This window comes from Daldinia vernicosa (genome assembly GCF_022497035.1).
Source record: "Daldinia vernicosa strain CBS 139.73 unplaced genomic scaffold F5Y00scaffold_94, whole genome shotgun sequence".
Classification (NCBI taxonomy): domain Eukaryota; kingdom Fungi; phylum Ascomycota; class Sordariomycetes; order Xylariales; family Hypoxylaceae; genus Daldinia; species Daldinia vernicosa.
Window position 1 is genome coordinate 42,825 of NW_025954010.1, and position 14,852 is coordinate 57,676.

Here is a 14,852-nt window from a genome sequence, read left to right on the forward strand (position 1 = left end):
GACGGCATTTCCCGCGGTTACGGCCCCTACTACGCGCACACCCAGGCTGCTTCAACCGACGCTGACAACGTCGGAGATCAATATTATTATATGATCTATTATAACATCAGAACCCGTATTCACTCATGGTCCTGAACATAGCCATGATAATTGCTCTTGAAACTTGGAATAGAGGCGATCAGTTCCGTTGCGATGCACGCGGCCTTCGTATTATTGATGAGCGGTATGTTTGTGAGTCTCGTCGGTAGCAAAACGGGAGTTATTCCAGCCGATGCTAGACAAGAGGATTAAGTTTCACCCCCTTACCTTATCGGCTCTAAGGATGTTGCCAGGTCCAATGAGAGGATGAATGCGGGAGAGGCCGCCATGCAGTATGCACTGATCTACCAAGGCAGGGGATGGTATTTAGCACGCTGATTCGCAATGAGACAGAACCAGCATCAAACGCACGAGCCGGATGCTGTGTGAAATTTTCAAAAAAGATGGTCAATTCTTGACTATCGTACGATAACTTCAAAAATGCGGTTTTCAAAGGATACATAGTAAAATTAGATTTTGAATATGTGTTAGGTAGTCAGATATACTCCCTTATGTTCACAGCCACATTGCTAACCATCTCCCCGACATTAACTCCAGTATTGCACTTTAGCCCTGTATACCAGTAACGACAGGAGATAACTCCCCTATCATGGATTAAACACCAGTAAATAGTAATAAATAACATACAAAAAGAAATTGCGAGTTAGTGAACGGCGTTTAAGCATCGTCTAAAGTAACAGTTAGACCGATTCTACGCGGCCATCTTCATCCTCGTCCAGGAGACCCAACCCACTATCATGCTTCCGCCTCCTAGCCCCCCTGATCGACTTCACTAGTCCACCTGCGAGGTAAGCCCCTGACCTCAGGGGACTACCGTCAGGAGTCGTCGTATCGTCGTCTCCAGCTGCCCTTTCGGCAGTAGACTTGGTCGAGGAGCGCCAGCTTCTTATTGAACTACTGGTGCTTGACCTTGACGGCGTAGCTAAGAACTCCGAGCTCATCCTGAGCACGCGCTCAAGCTCAGCCTTCATTGTGTCAACAGCGTGCATGGCACGGTTCCTCTCCTCATCCAGACACTGGTTCAACCCCAAGTTCTCTACGCGCAGCTCCTTGATTGTGGTGTGCGCCTCATGTAGGCTGTTATTTACTTCGTCGACAGCGCGTCGTAGATCCGTCACTTGTGCGTCCCGTGTCGCCAGAGCTATCCCGTGGTACTTGTTGAGGGCCTTAACTTCAGCTGCCTTGCGTCTTTGCAACTCAGCGAGCTGCAGACGGAAGTTCTCAGCTTGCTCACGCACCGACGCGAGTTTAGCCTCTAGCTTGGCGACGGTGGCTTTGCTATCAACTAGCTCGGCCTGTGCGCCTGCGACCTCGGCCGTGAGCCGCTTCTCGGTGACCTTCCTCTCCTCTTCCATGCTCTGCACCAAGCTCTCCAGTTCCCCCACGTCGCGGCGGTAGTCGTCAGCAGCGCCCTTCAGACGCTCCAAGCCGGTCTCTAGATCTGCGATACGCTCGTCTTTGCTAGCGAGCTCGGACCGGCTACGCTCGCGCATACTATCCATCGCATCAACGCGCGCATTGAGTTGCTGTCGCAACGACAACTCCAGCTCATGGTATTCGTCGATAGCATCCTCGTCCTCACGGACTTGGCGCGCGAGGTCACGTAATCGAACGAGTACCATGTCTAGGACTTCAGCTCCACGCGAGGATAGGGGAAGGGTGATCTCCCCCGGCGTGAGGTACTCGAGTTCCAAACGTGCTGAGCGGAATGCCCCGGTCAGCGATGTCACGATCTCGCCCGCGTCATTGCCAGAAAACCCTAGGGAAGCGAGAGAGGAGTTGAGATCTAGGAGTGCTGCCGTCCGGTCAGAAAGGGACTGCAACACGGTATCTAGATGCGCCTCTATATCCTTCGATGACTCCGCAGGAGGGTTGGCCGTGTTGAGCTTATCCGCAATACGTGCTTTGAGAGCCTCGTGGCTCTCAAGGACCTCGGTCAACTTAGTTAATTCACGATGTAAAGACCCCAGCTCAGCTTCTAAGGCCTCCTTTTCGGGATCGGGGAGTGCTGCTTGTATCCCGATATGAGATTGTGGCGTTACGGGCGTTCTTCTGCGCAAAGAACAAGGAGTAGCAGGGACTGTCGGGCTCGTGCAGGGTGGCGTAGGGAACGATGCTGATGCGCGAGTCTTCGACGGGGTGCTACATATCAAGTCCGCCATCGTAGCATCTCCAAAGGCCTCGTCATCGTCCATGTAGCTGTCTGAAAACGGATCGCGAGCGGCCAGTGTCCAGTCGTAGTTCCGTGTTTGGTCGGCATTCGACGAGGTCCTGCTACTTAGTTCATTCCTAAGTGACTGAATTTCTTGCTCTAATTCCAAGATGCGATCGGTGTCCTGGACTATTGTAGAATTTTGCAGTCTGTCGATTTCCTGGTCCTTCTCCGCTAACTGGTCCTGAAGGCGTTGCAGCTCGACCCTTTGCTTCTGAACGCGTTGCCGCTTCTCTTGGCTGATGATATTCATTTCTTCACTTAGCCCGTTGCGACGAATGCGTCGCTTGACGCGGTCGTCGAGGACTTGACGCAATGAGAAGAAACGTATTTCATTGCTGCCATTATTCCCAGGTAACTCATCTACTCCGTCGGGATGCGACCGAGGGGTTGGTGTGGAACGACGTCTACGTTTAGGTGAAGGAACGACACCAAGGGACGCTCGCCGAACCATCGGTGTAAGTCCAGTTGTTGACGATGCATCATCGTGCTCGATATTCGGGCCAGGGTCGGAAAAACGGACCCTCTTCTTGCTCCGTCGCTTAGGGGTTCTTGCATTTACTTCTGAAGCGGTATTGGTTGCTGATAACCGCGATGCACCCGATAATCCTGCCGCCCCGGCGCTGACCCGAGGCGTACGCCGTAAAGCAATGGGAAGGTCTTGATCTTCCCCCATTTTGTAGTTTTTGTAGTTACAAAATCACGATGAGATCTGTAAGAAGAGAGGAAAAAGATGCAAATGTAAGCTTACATACAATATTATTTTTTCTTAATGCAGTGGGAATATGAGCAAGCCCAATGGGATATTTTTATTTTTTACAGCAATACGTGCCCTGATAAAGGTCGCGTCACGGTGGTTGTACAAAGTAAACAGCAACCAATACCATTTACTTATTTGGTTCCCGTGGAGACTCGACACTTGTCAATTGTTTAGACGTTTCCTATTATGGTCTGGCGTGACGTAGGTCCCCAATGCCCCACGGCTTGACATCCAATCATTCTTGTCCTACAGGCACATTTCTGGAACGACTCTTAGGCTGCAATACATGTGTACCTTATGTATATGTATGTACAGCTATCCTTTTCATTAAATGCCCAGGCAGACACAACCACATTTTTTAGGTAGGCGTGCAGGTCTCAAAGGATTGACTCTCTAGGCAATTCCGATATCAAAATATGAGCATCAAAATATGAGAGTATGATGCTGCTTAAGGTTGCTCCTAATACAACGGGCATAAGGTCTTTTACCAAGTAGGTGCTAGGTAAGTAGCATTGGAAAACTAAATCATCACAGTGTACGGATTACCTATGGGAAGTTTACACTAATGAGAACTACATATGAGATGAGCTTGGGCACAAACTTGAGTGAGTCATCAACTAATTTATCTTGATGTAGAGCCTAAACCACAGTCAGATGAGATGCATACCTACACTGTATAGACGTTGACAATACCCGGTAAAACTTCACTATCAATGGTCCATTGCCGAAAAATGTCGGCCGGCACACTCCCGGTAGCTAAAGGTGAAGTATCATCGGCGGCTCCCCTAACTGCCACGTGAATGATGCATTGTTAGTCCGGCTTGACACGGAAAGGCCCCGGACCAGCCACCTTGAAGCGGCATCTCATTTAGAAGCGGTGAGATAACGCCGGGCTCGCTCATCCTTCAATTCTCTATAGTCTAGATTGACAACCTTTTTTTCTTATCGAGTTATTTGCAATACTGGTATTCATTGCTTCTGCCAAGGATCGGTGACAGGTGTATTAGAAGCCACTTAGCACTACGGAATATACATACCGCTATTACTCCTTGATTTACAGTTGTTTTACAGCCACTCATCGATTCAACGCGCGTTTCTTATGCAAGTTTCTCTAATACAATGGATATGTATGTATGTTTCGGAAGCGGCTCTACTTCGTACTTGCGTCGGGAGTTGACCTGAAAGGCTTCCGTTATCGTTGGCATCATTTTGAAGACGAATGACTGTATCAGCTAGAAATCTCAGCGATTCGGCTGGTTGATATTCATCCCGGTTAGCGACGGACTTGTTATATAGTGCATAAACGTTCGTCTATTGATGTTACTTGGATTGGGTGTGTAAGTTATGAAAGATTTTATTAGTAAATTACTATATGAGGCAGATGGCATATCTATGTCCTCAAGTGCAAGCGTGCTACAGCATATACTCCGCTTATATCAACAAATCAATACTTTCAAAGCACCCAAAATATACCATTTCAAGTATGTGTTGTGGCACGCTCGCACCTGAAAGCATAAGAGATAAAGAAGTTCAAATCGAGGCTTTACAATTTGACCCATGACCATCAGGGTCGATCCCAAAAGCCCACTTATTATACATTTTACCTCGGCAAATATTCTATTAGTGGAGATACGCCAAAATATTGCCGTACATTCTTTATGTTAGGCGGGGTATTCAACTCGATCTTCTAGGTGGTTGCAAGTAAAAGACAAGTAAACAAGTATTCTCATACTTTCGAATTTTAAGAATTCTAATGCTTGGAAAACAAAACCAGTTTCGTTAAAGGGTAAAAACAACGGCAAGCTTTGAGGTCAATGAGTTTTCGTTGGGAGCCTCAAAAGGTCCAGAAAATCTCCTTCCGACCTTCCTAATAAAGCATTAGCGTATATCAATCCGCAATGATACCCGGATGTTAACAGGTTGGGTTCTTTAAATTAATAACTAACAATTACAGTTTTCTTTCTTTTTTATTTATTTATGATAGAAGCGATTGGGACTTCTCTAAGAAGCGGAATAATGCTACAATTAACTTATGGATTATACTGGAGATGTAAGTGCTAACATGTAGGAAGATAGGGGAGATATTTCGACATTCAGCATCGGCTACGACTTCGGCTTCTTCTACCGATGTTCGTCGGGAACGGAAAGATGATGTGATCCTCTAAAAGCAAGGGACTTTGCCCCTAACGTGCATATCAACATACGCTGCCCAATCTGACGGGCCACTCATGCATGTACTGACAAGGTTGCCACGAAATATAGACCTATGGGAAGCTAGGAGCGCACAAGGTGATAAAGATGATATCTTGCCTTTCCGCCTCCCATGCGCATGCAGAACATCACACAGCGGTGCGCTCTGGCAGGGGTAGCTACCCAGGTAGCCAACTTTACAGCCTTGTACATTGAGCTTCTTTATTCCTGAGGGGTTTATTAATCAGTTCGGCGTAGTATACCTAGGCAAAATTACGAAAATAGGCCGGTGGTAGGACTTTGTACCCAGATACTACCTCCTGGTTGTTCCCAATTCATCCTAACTGTAAATAATTCTTTTTTTCTTTTCACCCATATCTTGCCATTGACAAGTTTAAAATTCATATGTTTAAGCCCTTGGGCTATTACTCTATAGATTGTCCCGTCCTCAATTGCTAGTCTTAGGAGTCTTGACCGACTTTACCCCGGTTGGTTTCCGCAGGAAGTTGGCGTAAAGATTACTGCAGACCGCTCCTAGCTGCTTTTCTTCCGCGCGGCCACCCGCTTGCTACATCAGTGATGGCAGGTCGTGAAGATACAGAAAACGGGCTTGGCGAGGACAAGAGAGAACCTGAGCGTATAGAAAAGCATAAGATGGAATCGCGCGAGGACTCAATTGAGGAGAAGCAAAGCCGGCATAGGCGTCTAAGCCGCTCGAGCCGCGCATCGAATGCCTCCGACGATACGGATCCATTGTCGCCGTTGGAGTTAGCAATCTCACCTGGAATACAAGTCTTCGAAGAGGTCGCTCGTGTACGTACGGCGACTAGCGTCGGCACCTCGGCGTCGCGGCTCCCAGATTATGAAGTTGCATTTGAGGAGAACGATCCGGAAAACCCTCGATACTGGCCTTTATGGTACCGGTCGGTATGTAATACCTATTTCGATGGCTTTCCCCTTCCACCCTATCCTAAATCTATTTACTAAAAGAAGTGACTGCTAACTCGTTATTGCAGTTTGTTATCTTCGCTATTAGTTTTTCGTCATGGGTAATCGTGCTTTACAGCACTAGTTACACGGCATCAACCCCTGGTTTGGTAGAAGAGTTTGATTCTTCCACCACCATAGTGACCCTCGGCGTTACCACTTATATGTTCGGTCTTGCGACAGGTAGTCTGCTCGTAGCACCTGCAAGTGAGCTCTATGGACGTAGGCCGGTGTATATCGTTTGCTTGATCTGTTTCGCGGCCATGGTAATTCCAACCTGTCTGGCAACCTCGCTAGCCGAGATTCTCGTGGTCCGATTCTTCGCGTAAGTGGCCAATCCCTGGATTTCCCTGAGGAAAGTACTGACCTAAACGCTAGGGCGATGTTCGGGAGCGCGATGATAGCTAACAGTCCAGGAACTGTTGTGGACATCTCGACAGAAGAAACTCGCGCCTTATTCATGTCGTTATATTCAACCGCCCCATTAAACGGACCGGTGTATGAAACCTTATCTTATTACTTTTCCAGGAGGGGAAGAGAAAGCTAACTTTGACGTAGGCTGGGCCCTGTGATCGGCGGCTACGTTTTCCAATACCTAGGATGGAGATGGGACAACTGGCTCGTTCTTATACTTGCCGGGGTCGGCATTTTCCTCATGCTCTTCACCAAGGAGACATATGCTCCTATAATTCTCCAAAAGAGAGCAGCCAAAATGCGTAAGGAGACCGACGACGAAAGATGGTGGTGTCGGTACGACCAGAAGCTGTCCAAGGCGGCACTTGTAAAGATTTGTCTGTTAAGACCCTTCGAATTTTTTATCAAAGAACCAATCCTATGGTTTTTCAATGTCTGGTATGTATATCTTACCTATCTTGAGATCGCGCGTATCAAGGAGTTTAGTTTAAGTGTTTGTTACTTCGAACTTGTTACCTCGAACTCCAGCCCTATTTATGGCTCCTATTTATGCCGTGTAACTGAAATCCCCATATAAAAAGCTATTTTTGGCTTGCCACGTGACCTCGTGGCACTGGCCTTAACGCAAGCGCGAGCTAAATCTGTGGGGATCTTGGTACGTACCGAAACTTAGGTCTACGAAGTACAACTTTTACACCTACAACAACCAACAACTTCAAGTAGAATCCTTTCTTCCAAGATACACGGAGGATGTTGCATATATCCCTTTATAAGAAGATGGAAAATCATCTAGGGGGGACGTTATCTCTGTCCTGCTAACCTTTTATTGTAGGATCTCTTTAATCTACGGAATTCTCTACCTCTGCTTCGTCGCTTATCCTATCGTATTCTCCCAACACCGTGGCTGGGGTCCAGGCACTTCTGGTCTTGCATTTATTGGGATTGGTATCGGTTGTACGTTCGCGATTGTCGCCGAACCTTTATGGCGCAAAATTATCAACTCTCATCCCAAGGATCCCGCTACTGGGCGTGCACCTCCTGAAGCGACTGCGCGTGTTATGATTATTGGTGCGATACTTGTTCCCATCGGCCAGCTCGTCTTCAGTTGGACATGTCTACCTACGACCATTCATTGGGCTATTCCTATCGCCTTTGGTATTCCATTTGGTGCAGGCAACACGCTAAGCTTTATCTATGGCTCTAACTACCTAGCTGGCGCGTATGGTATCTACGCCGCATCTGCATTAGCAGGTAATGCCGTAACTCGTAGTATATTTGGTGGTACCCTGCCTCTCGCTGGACCCTCCATGTATGCAAAGCTTACTCCGCAGTGGGCTGGTACGCTCCTAGGTCTATTAGAAGCGGCCATGATTCCTATCCCCATCATCTTTTATCGATACGGCGAAAAGATCCGCTCCAAGAGTACCATTATCCGACAGATGCGTGAGGACCAGGAGAAGAACGAACGACGGCTCGCAAGGGCAAAGAAACATGGAGAGAGACTTGAAGCTGATGAGAATAGTGACGCGCCAGCTCTAATGAAAGAGGCTGGTGAAACTCCGGAAGACCTGGAGAAGGGCGCTATCAGGCCAGCCGCTACGGTTACGTCGGCCTAGTTGGTATACGAGCCTCCTGTGCGGCAACACATAATCCTATGATTACATAACATACCTTCAACATATATATATCTGGAACGCGTAATATGAGTTATATGGCGACTACGGAGACGAATTAAGAAACTTACGCGTTGAGAACCTTTTACGGAATTGGGATGGGAATATAGAGTAGACGACTTCCAGGTGTCCTAAAAGGCTGTAATTCTTTACTACGAGTGTAGGCATATATCATACTTAGGTATATCTACGAGTGATAGTTAGATCTAACACTATTAGTTTTAATATAATAACAAATAGACTTGCCCGGCGCCTGGGATATCCAGCATACCTTCAAGGCCAGGATTCTAACTCTCTGGGGGATAAACGACGATCTTATCAAGATCGGCACCCTTGTATTGAAACCCGTTGTACAAACCGCCCACCGTGATAGTGTTATTCGAACCCTCCTCCAGAGTCAGCTGGAGCGGCGTCGACAGGATGATTCCCTTGTGTGTATCCCTCTGGTACAGTGTCTCGACGTTCTCCGTCTTTCCGTTCACAACAACGCTAGAAATGCGGCGGAGCTGCCATGAGCCACCAATTCGATCTGGCGAGCCGCCGGCTGTTAAGAAGTTTATTAGTAGTTGAATGGCCGTGGCGATAAAGTCATAAACTTACGTTGATCTCCGAAGCCCATGTCGTCGGTGTCTTTGTCTCTGTTAGAATATGACCGTAACTTGATGTTGACATGGGATACTAACTCTGGTAGTAGAACGAAACCCATTGAGGCTTTCCTGTTCCCTCTATACCCTGAAAGGTGACTGTGCTGTCGTTGCCTTCGATCCCTGTCAAGATAACTCCGTCGGTGGCGAAGTTCTACAATACACACGAACATCAATCAAACTGCAACACCCCCTGAATATTATAAACTTACAGCTTCTTGCTTGAAAGCGTTTCCACTTGTTGTTGCATCTTTGGCAGAATATGTGGTCCCATCCACTGGCTGCCAGTTTCCAGTTTTTCTGAAATCATACGTTAGGATTCATCTGCGTAGGAGCGAGACCGACTAGCACGTACACATCTAGATCGTAAACATCGTGCCATTCCAGCTGAAGGGTCTTCTTGTCATCGTCGATGTTAATAGGTAGCCATATATATCGAGATTCCCAAAGCGAGTTAGAATCCCACTACAACCCGTTAGTTTTACTTTCTCGGAATACTCCTTATAGAGAAGCGACTCACCTGGTCGCCCAAGTATAAATATGTCGTCTTCTCGGTTCCTACTATTCTCAACGTAAAGCCGGACTGTGAGTTGAAAGTACGCGTGTTAAGCGGCGCGACAATCCAGGGCTGGGACCAGGGGCCACTCAAGCTGTCTGCTCGAAAGGCAACGACGTCTAAAGACGCAATTAGTACACCCTGGTATTATAAATAGGCCTCTAATACTAATCACGCGATACGTAGGGGGTATGGCATGATATTAGGATAGGCTGAGCGATTTACTCACTGTTGGGTCTGTATCCCGTTTTGTGACTTAATAAGGCATAATAAGAATGCTCGGTCTGTACGATAGAAGGAGCCTCAAGATCGAACTTATCGAAGCGGTGAACCACCTCTTCAAGCGTCGTGATTTCCTTATTGTACGAAGCTAGATACACGTCTCGGCCCTCTGAACTGTCACCGTTCGAGTAGAGGGCGTACGTTTTGCCGTCTTTGTAGTCGGTAAACATCCCAAAGTCCTGAGACCAATTACCCAAAGGAGCTTGGGCACTGACGAATGTATAGGGTCCGCCGATTGTATCTGAAACTGCGAGTCCTTGTAGTAGACGCCCGTACGTAGCATTGTCGGCGTGCCACCACATCTAACATATTATATTAGTACTGACGAGTATGTCTAATGTGTTAAGGGTAACCTACGTGATACTGGCTTGTCGACTCACTATACACAACCTTGGGCCGCTGGATAATGTTCTTAGGCGAGATAAAGGGGTGCCAGGAGATAGGTTCTATTGTTTTAATTAGAAACCCCCCTTTTATGAAAATATTCCTGAGATTAAATGCGACTTACCTAAAGCCAGACCATGAGAAGTCCAAGTAGCTAAATCTTCAGAGCTGTAAACCGAAACACCACCACCCTCTTCCTGTCCCTCGACCTTGTACTCTCCAAAGAGCCAGAATGTGCCATTCTCCAAGACGACGTTGCCCGCATGGGCATTGACCAGGTTATTTTCCGTATCTCGCCATCTCGCTCCGGGCACAATATACTTTGCCTGTGCTGCAACTGCACTGAGGAGCAATAACCTGCTAGAGAGGCGCATATCTAGGCCAAACATCTTTCACCGTGGACTGCAAATCCGAGCGTATGTGCAATACCGGTCTGATAATCTCCATGCGCGCCATCTCAACCACCCAAGGCTTATAAGTAGTTTATAGGTCTTCTGCCAAGAGAGACCTTCGTGTTAATTAACCCCGCAACACCGATTGCATTTCTCCGCATCGCTATATTAACCCCCGTTATAATCATCTCATCGACTGGGGTAATGAGGAGAATGACTTGTTTGGGGTAGTGAAATCCGCCGCCCCCATGTCATTTAATAAAGAAAAGTCAATATTTCTCCAAATTCCAAGGCTTGGAAGAGCACTTGGTATATGCTCTTGGCCTAGGAGGTTAACAATAGCAGTTCAATCTCTTTTCTCTTCTTTTTCCGCATACTTAGTTATCCAATTCTTGATCTATTGGGGCTCTCTCCCATCTTATTTGATTATAGAGGTTAATAGTTAAAACGTCTTTTACTATATTGAGTAAAATAGCCTGAAATAGCTTGGAGCACTCTTAACTATTTCAAATTAGCGTACTGAATACTACGATACATATACTGTAACTGATTAGCAAAAGAGTGGCTAGTAATATCGGGGTAGATACAGCTATTTAGGCTAACGAGCGGTAATGACTACCGTTAGGCGTTTGGGCGCTCACTACGGAGTAGAATGTACCTAGAGCATTTGAAAGGTAGCAAAAATATATTATAAGTAAAATCTGGGAGCTCTAGACCTCTAGAATGTGACTTTGGAACCGTTACACCACTATATGAGCGTATGAGCATATGTGTGACAGTGATGTAGCGATCGATGACTACTTATGTATAGGAACCTGCGTGGGTGAGCTTCGCATGAACCACTCCAACTAGATACACGACAACTTAGCATATAGTTAATTGTTAATTCGCTCGCTTGATTACTTATTCTCTAAACCAATAAAGTAAAAGGGTTCTACTCTCTATTAACCCTAATCCTTTCGAAGGGTAAAACGACTGACAAGTTCGGCGAGCAAATCAATCACTAATTCGGATTCGACAGCTCCATCGTGTCAGCGTCGAGCCTAGCTTTTCCAGTCCGAATCATCTCCACGCCAGGGACGGAAGAATGCTTTTCGCCCTCAAACAAGGTGTCTATTTCTTCTAGTGTCTTGCCCTTCGTTTCGACCCAGAATACCGCCTTAACACAGTGAAGGGAGATGTTAGCGACATAAATTACTGAAATGCTGTAGAGGTAATCAAGTACTCACGATAAGTATAGCGATAACAATATCCCAAGAACCGTTAATCATGTACATCTTCCATCCGATATTATCTAGGCCGATGGGCATGATGAATACGAACACACATCTAATAATATTATTAGTATTCAAGTGCACATTTTAGTTGAGAGCTAGAGACTTACGCAAGTGCGTTCAAAGAGAGCGTCGAGGCAGCCAGACCATTGGACCTAATGGAGTACTATCGTATATTATTAGCAAATTGAGTGTGACCTCTGGAAATTCTCTTTAAATTCCGCCTAATATAAAGAGGAAGAAGACACGAGAAGATGTATTAACGAACTATAGATGTATCAGCGCTTATCTTATAAAATATAACGGATGAGTGGTGTCAAGATCACAATTACGTACCCGAAAAGACCTCTGGAGGATAAAGGTAAAGCAATGGTGTCCAAGCCACGGAGTAAAATCCCTGGAATAGGAACATCACCGCAACATTTCCATATACGAGACTTTGAGAAGCGTCTGCGGGGTTGTGGGCATACATCTTAGAAAGCCCTCCGATTACGAAGAGGCATATAACGAGGAGTGTTTCCGAAACGAGGGCCGTGGGCTTTCGGCCCCATTGAGACACCATGTGCGTACCGACCAAGGCACACAGAAGGCACCAGACATTTAATACGACATTCTGTCTGATGTAAGCGAGTTTTCATACTCGGTAGATATAAGTATAGTCTCACAGCCTTCAACTGGTCCGTTGAGTCGGTAATTCCGGCGGTCTGAAGCTCGGCACCTAAATAGTACGAGGCGATAATGTTGCCAGCGACACATGAGAAGGGGGCAGCAGACATTCCGATGAGTAATCGTTTTCTCGTGACAGGGGTTTTGATAATCTCCTTTGGACTCATTGATCGGCCTTCTTTCTTCTCCCACTCGAGGGTGTCGAGAATCTCCTTATACACTGCGATAGCGACGGGATCTAGCATATCACCATTGGTATTTGTTTGCGCTACAGAAATCCGCGCGTCCTCAAAATAGCCTTGGTGGCAAAGCCATCTAGGCGATTCGGGGCTATTCGATTAGTTAGGGTAGGTAGAATGAGGTTTCGTTAGAGGGAGAAGCTTACACGAAAGGTAATATGATGATGCAAAAAAGCGAAAAAACACCCTGTATTAAGGATGGTAGCCGCCATGCCCACTCAACATATTATTAGCCGGGCAGTTCAATTCATGACTTAGACCAATACTCTTACTGTTGATTGCCATTGCCCAGTCCCTAGAGTAACTCCGGATGCTATTAGTGCTCCTACGCTGTTAAAAAAAATCTTAGTTAGTTCCGGAGCTGCACTATTATTGTTATGACTTCTGTCAATTGGGCTCTTACTAAAAGAAATTGTTCATCATTCCGAGCCCCCAGGCACGTAAGCGGCTAGGAAAGGTCTCGGATAGGAATACGCCGGAAGACACGCCCGAAAGAGAACCTCCAAAACCCAGAATAATCCGAGCGATGACGAACATGGCGATATTCTGGGCTGCCGCCTGAATAACCGTACCGATCAGAGTAATGACGGACGCCCAAAACATGGCTGGACGCCGGCCGAGTCTATCGGTCATGATACCGGAGATGAGCGTGCCGAGAATGCCGCCGATGAATACAGAAGCCGTATTCAGACCCGTTGTAGCAGGTGTTAGTTGGAAGTAATCCGTATACGAGGGCAAAATATTCAATCCGTTAAGCATGGAGCCGTCATATCCATTGGTCTATTCGTGAGGGAATATCCGCAATGATTAGTAAATTAGCCTCAACACCGGGTATGATACTTACGGTTGACTGTGTTATTGAACAAAATATTAACAAGGAGGAGAGGCATGCTGATGACTCTGGCACGAAAGCTCCTAGCCATGTTCCAGTTCGCGTTCGCTTGAACATCGTGATGTCAACCCGGCCTTTTCCTACCGATAAAGTCGCTGGAAGAAGAAGATATGGCTACCGAATTGAGTATCCTAAGGGAAAGAGAGATAAAGATCACAGTAAGATGTTATATAAACATTATATGCGATCTATCCACCTGAGGTTACAATTCATTCGCGGGTAAGCACAGTATGCCAAGTAAGCTCGCCGCTTATGAGCAATAAGGAGACAGGCGACGCGACAAACCTATCGTCAAGAATAATAAACTTAGTTGACCAATCTAATATCCCGTAAGATACTTTATTCTATTCAATAAGGGTTCACGGACCGCATAAAGGGCTGAGTTTGGGTCATAGGGATACACACGCGACTGTGGTTGAGGAGACGATGCAACAACAGATTCCCCACGGTGATCAAGATAAGCCTCAGGAGATAGATAATGATATCTGCTCAACCAATCGATAATTCGGGAGTTGTGTCTCTCTACAAGCAAGGCGTCTGATAAAAAACGCCATTGGTTGCACTGAAAGGTGAAGTTGCAATATCTAACCCTCACGTATTCGTACCCAGTCCTATTCAAGCCAGTCATTAATTACTAAACTTAGATAGCCCGCTCTACTGATGTAGATTAGGTATATAGATAGCTTTAGATATACGGCTTATTGCTAACATAGTAGTTGACCCAGCAATTGGCTTAGTTATTGGATCCTGCCATGTACCTAAGGTACATGCGGTTGCTTTGGTATACGTTACTATGAGGCACTGCATATATCAGCTGTTAATTAGGTCGCATCACGTAAGTAGAGCGGCTTTTCAACTTTTGGTGCGTAGTCGTATTCTCAGCTAATATGTAAGGGATAATCAAGTGGCTCATACACAGTACTTATTGAAATTACCCCGTCACCACGTATTTGGTAAGATAATTCAGCTATAGTATGTAACGTACCGCTCATTGAACGCTTCAAGTAACACCTCTTACGTACCTACCCACCTAGGTACCTAAATTGATATTGTTATCTTAGGTACCGCAACAACTACTTAATCTAACGTTAGCATATAGAGCTTTGCTATTAAAAGTATTCTGGTTTGTATTAAAGTGAAAATGGGGCGCTACGTCTATGCGGTGATTTTGTACTCAATATGTAACAG

At 46.2% G+C, this 14,852-nt stretch overlaps 4 protein-coding genes across 4 annotated transcripts; 1 reads left to right on the top strand and 3 right to left on the bottom strand.

The window, feature by feature from the left end:
* Nucleotides 1-525: 525 nt before the first annotated feature.
* On the bottom strand, nt 526-3,154 carry F5Y00DRAFT_249960 (uncharacterized protein). The gene has a single exon (XM_048009666.1). The coding sequence runs from the start codon at nt 2,985-2,987 to the stop codon at nt 780-782; it is 2,208 nt and encodes a 735-aa protein (XP_047859845.1). The 5' UTR covers nt 2,988-3,154; the 3' UTR covers nt 526-779.
* A 2,686-nt stretch (nt 3,155-5,840) lies between these two features.
* F5Y00DRAFT_267097 (MFS general substrate transporter) lies at nt 5,841-8,278 on the top strand (the record flags this gene model as incomplete). Its single annotated transcript, XM_048012029.1, has 5 exons — nt 5,841-6,188; nt 6,278-6,573; nt 6,627-6,746; nt 6,807-7,100; nt 7,495-8,278. The coding sequence occupies 5 exons, from the start codon at nt 5,841-5,843 to the stop codon at nt 8,276-8,278; spliced, it is 1,842 nt and encodes a 613-aa protein (XP_047859846.1).
* A 344-nt stretch (nt 8,279-8,622) lies between these two features.
* F5Y00DRAFT_274765 (carbohydrate-binding module family 35 protein) lies at nt 8,623-10,691 on the bottom strand (the record flags this gene model as incomplete). Its single annotated transcript, XM_048013415.1, has 9 exons — nt 10,326-10,691; nt 10,175-10,263; nt 9,765-10,119; nt 9,500-9,654; nt 9,335-9,444; nt 9,192-9,279; nt 9,019-9,133; nt 8,936-8,965; nt 8,623-8,879 (listed from the first exon to the last, which is right to left on the bottom strand). The coding sequence occupies exons 1-9, from the start codon at nt 10,588-10,590 to the stop codon at nt 8,623-8,625; spliced, it is 1,464 nt and encodes a 487-aa protein (XP_047859847.1). The 5' UTR covers nt 10,591-10,691.
* Nucleotides 10,692-11,596: 905 nt separating this feature from the next.
* On the bottom strand, nt 11,597-13,721 carry F5Y00DRAFT_267099 (putative hexose carrier protein; the record flags this gene model as incomplete). The annotated part of the gene is made up of 9 exons (XM_048012030.1): nt 11,597-11,752; nt 11,823-11,922; nt 11,978-12,033; nt 12,214-12,480; nt 12,533-12,863; nt 12,919-12,989; nt 13,045-13,102; nt 13,176-13,552; nt 13,617-13,721. The coding sequence occupies 9 exons, from the start codon at nt 13,719-13,721 to the stop codon at nt 11,597-11,599; spliced, it is 1,521 nt and encodes a 506-aa protein (XP_047859848.1).
* Between the last annotated feature and the right edge of the window lie 1,131 nt (nt 13,722-14,852).

Excerpts from the sequence above, each read along its gene's own strand:
- F5Y00DRAFT_249960 (XM_048009666.1), bottom strand. The coding sequence starts at position 2,987 with ATGGGGGAAGATCAAGACCTTCCCATTGCTTTACGGCGTACGCCTCGG.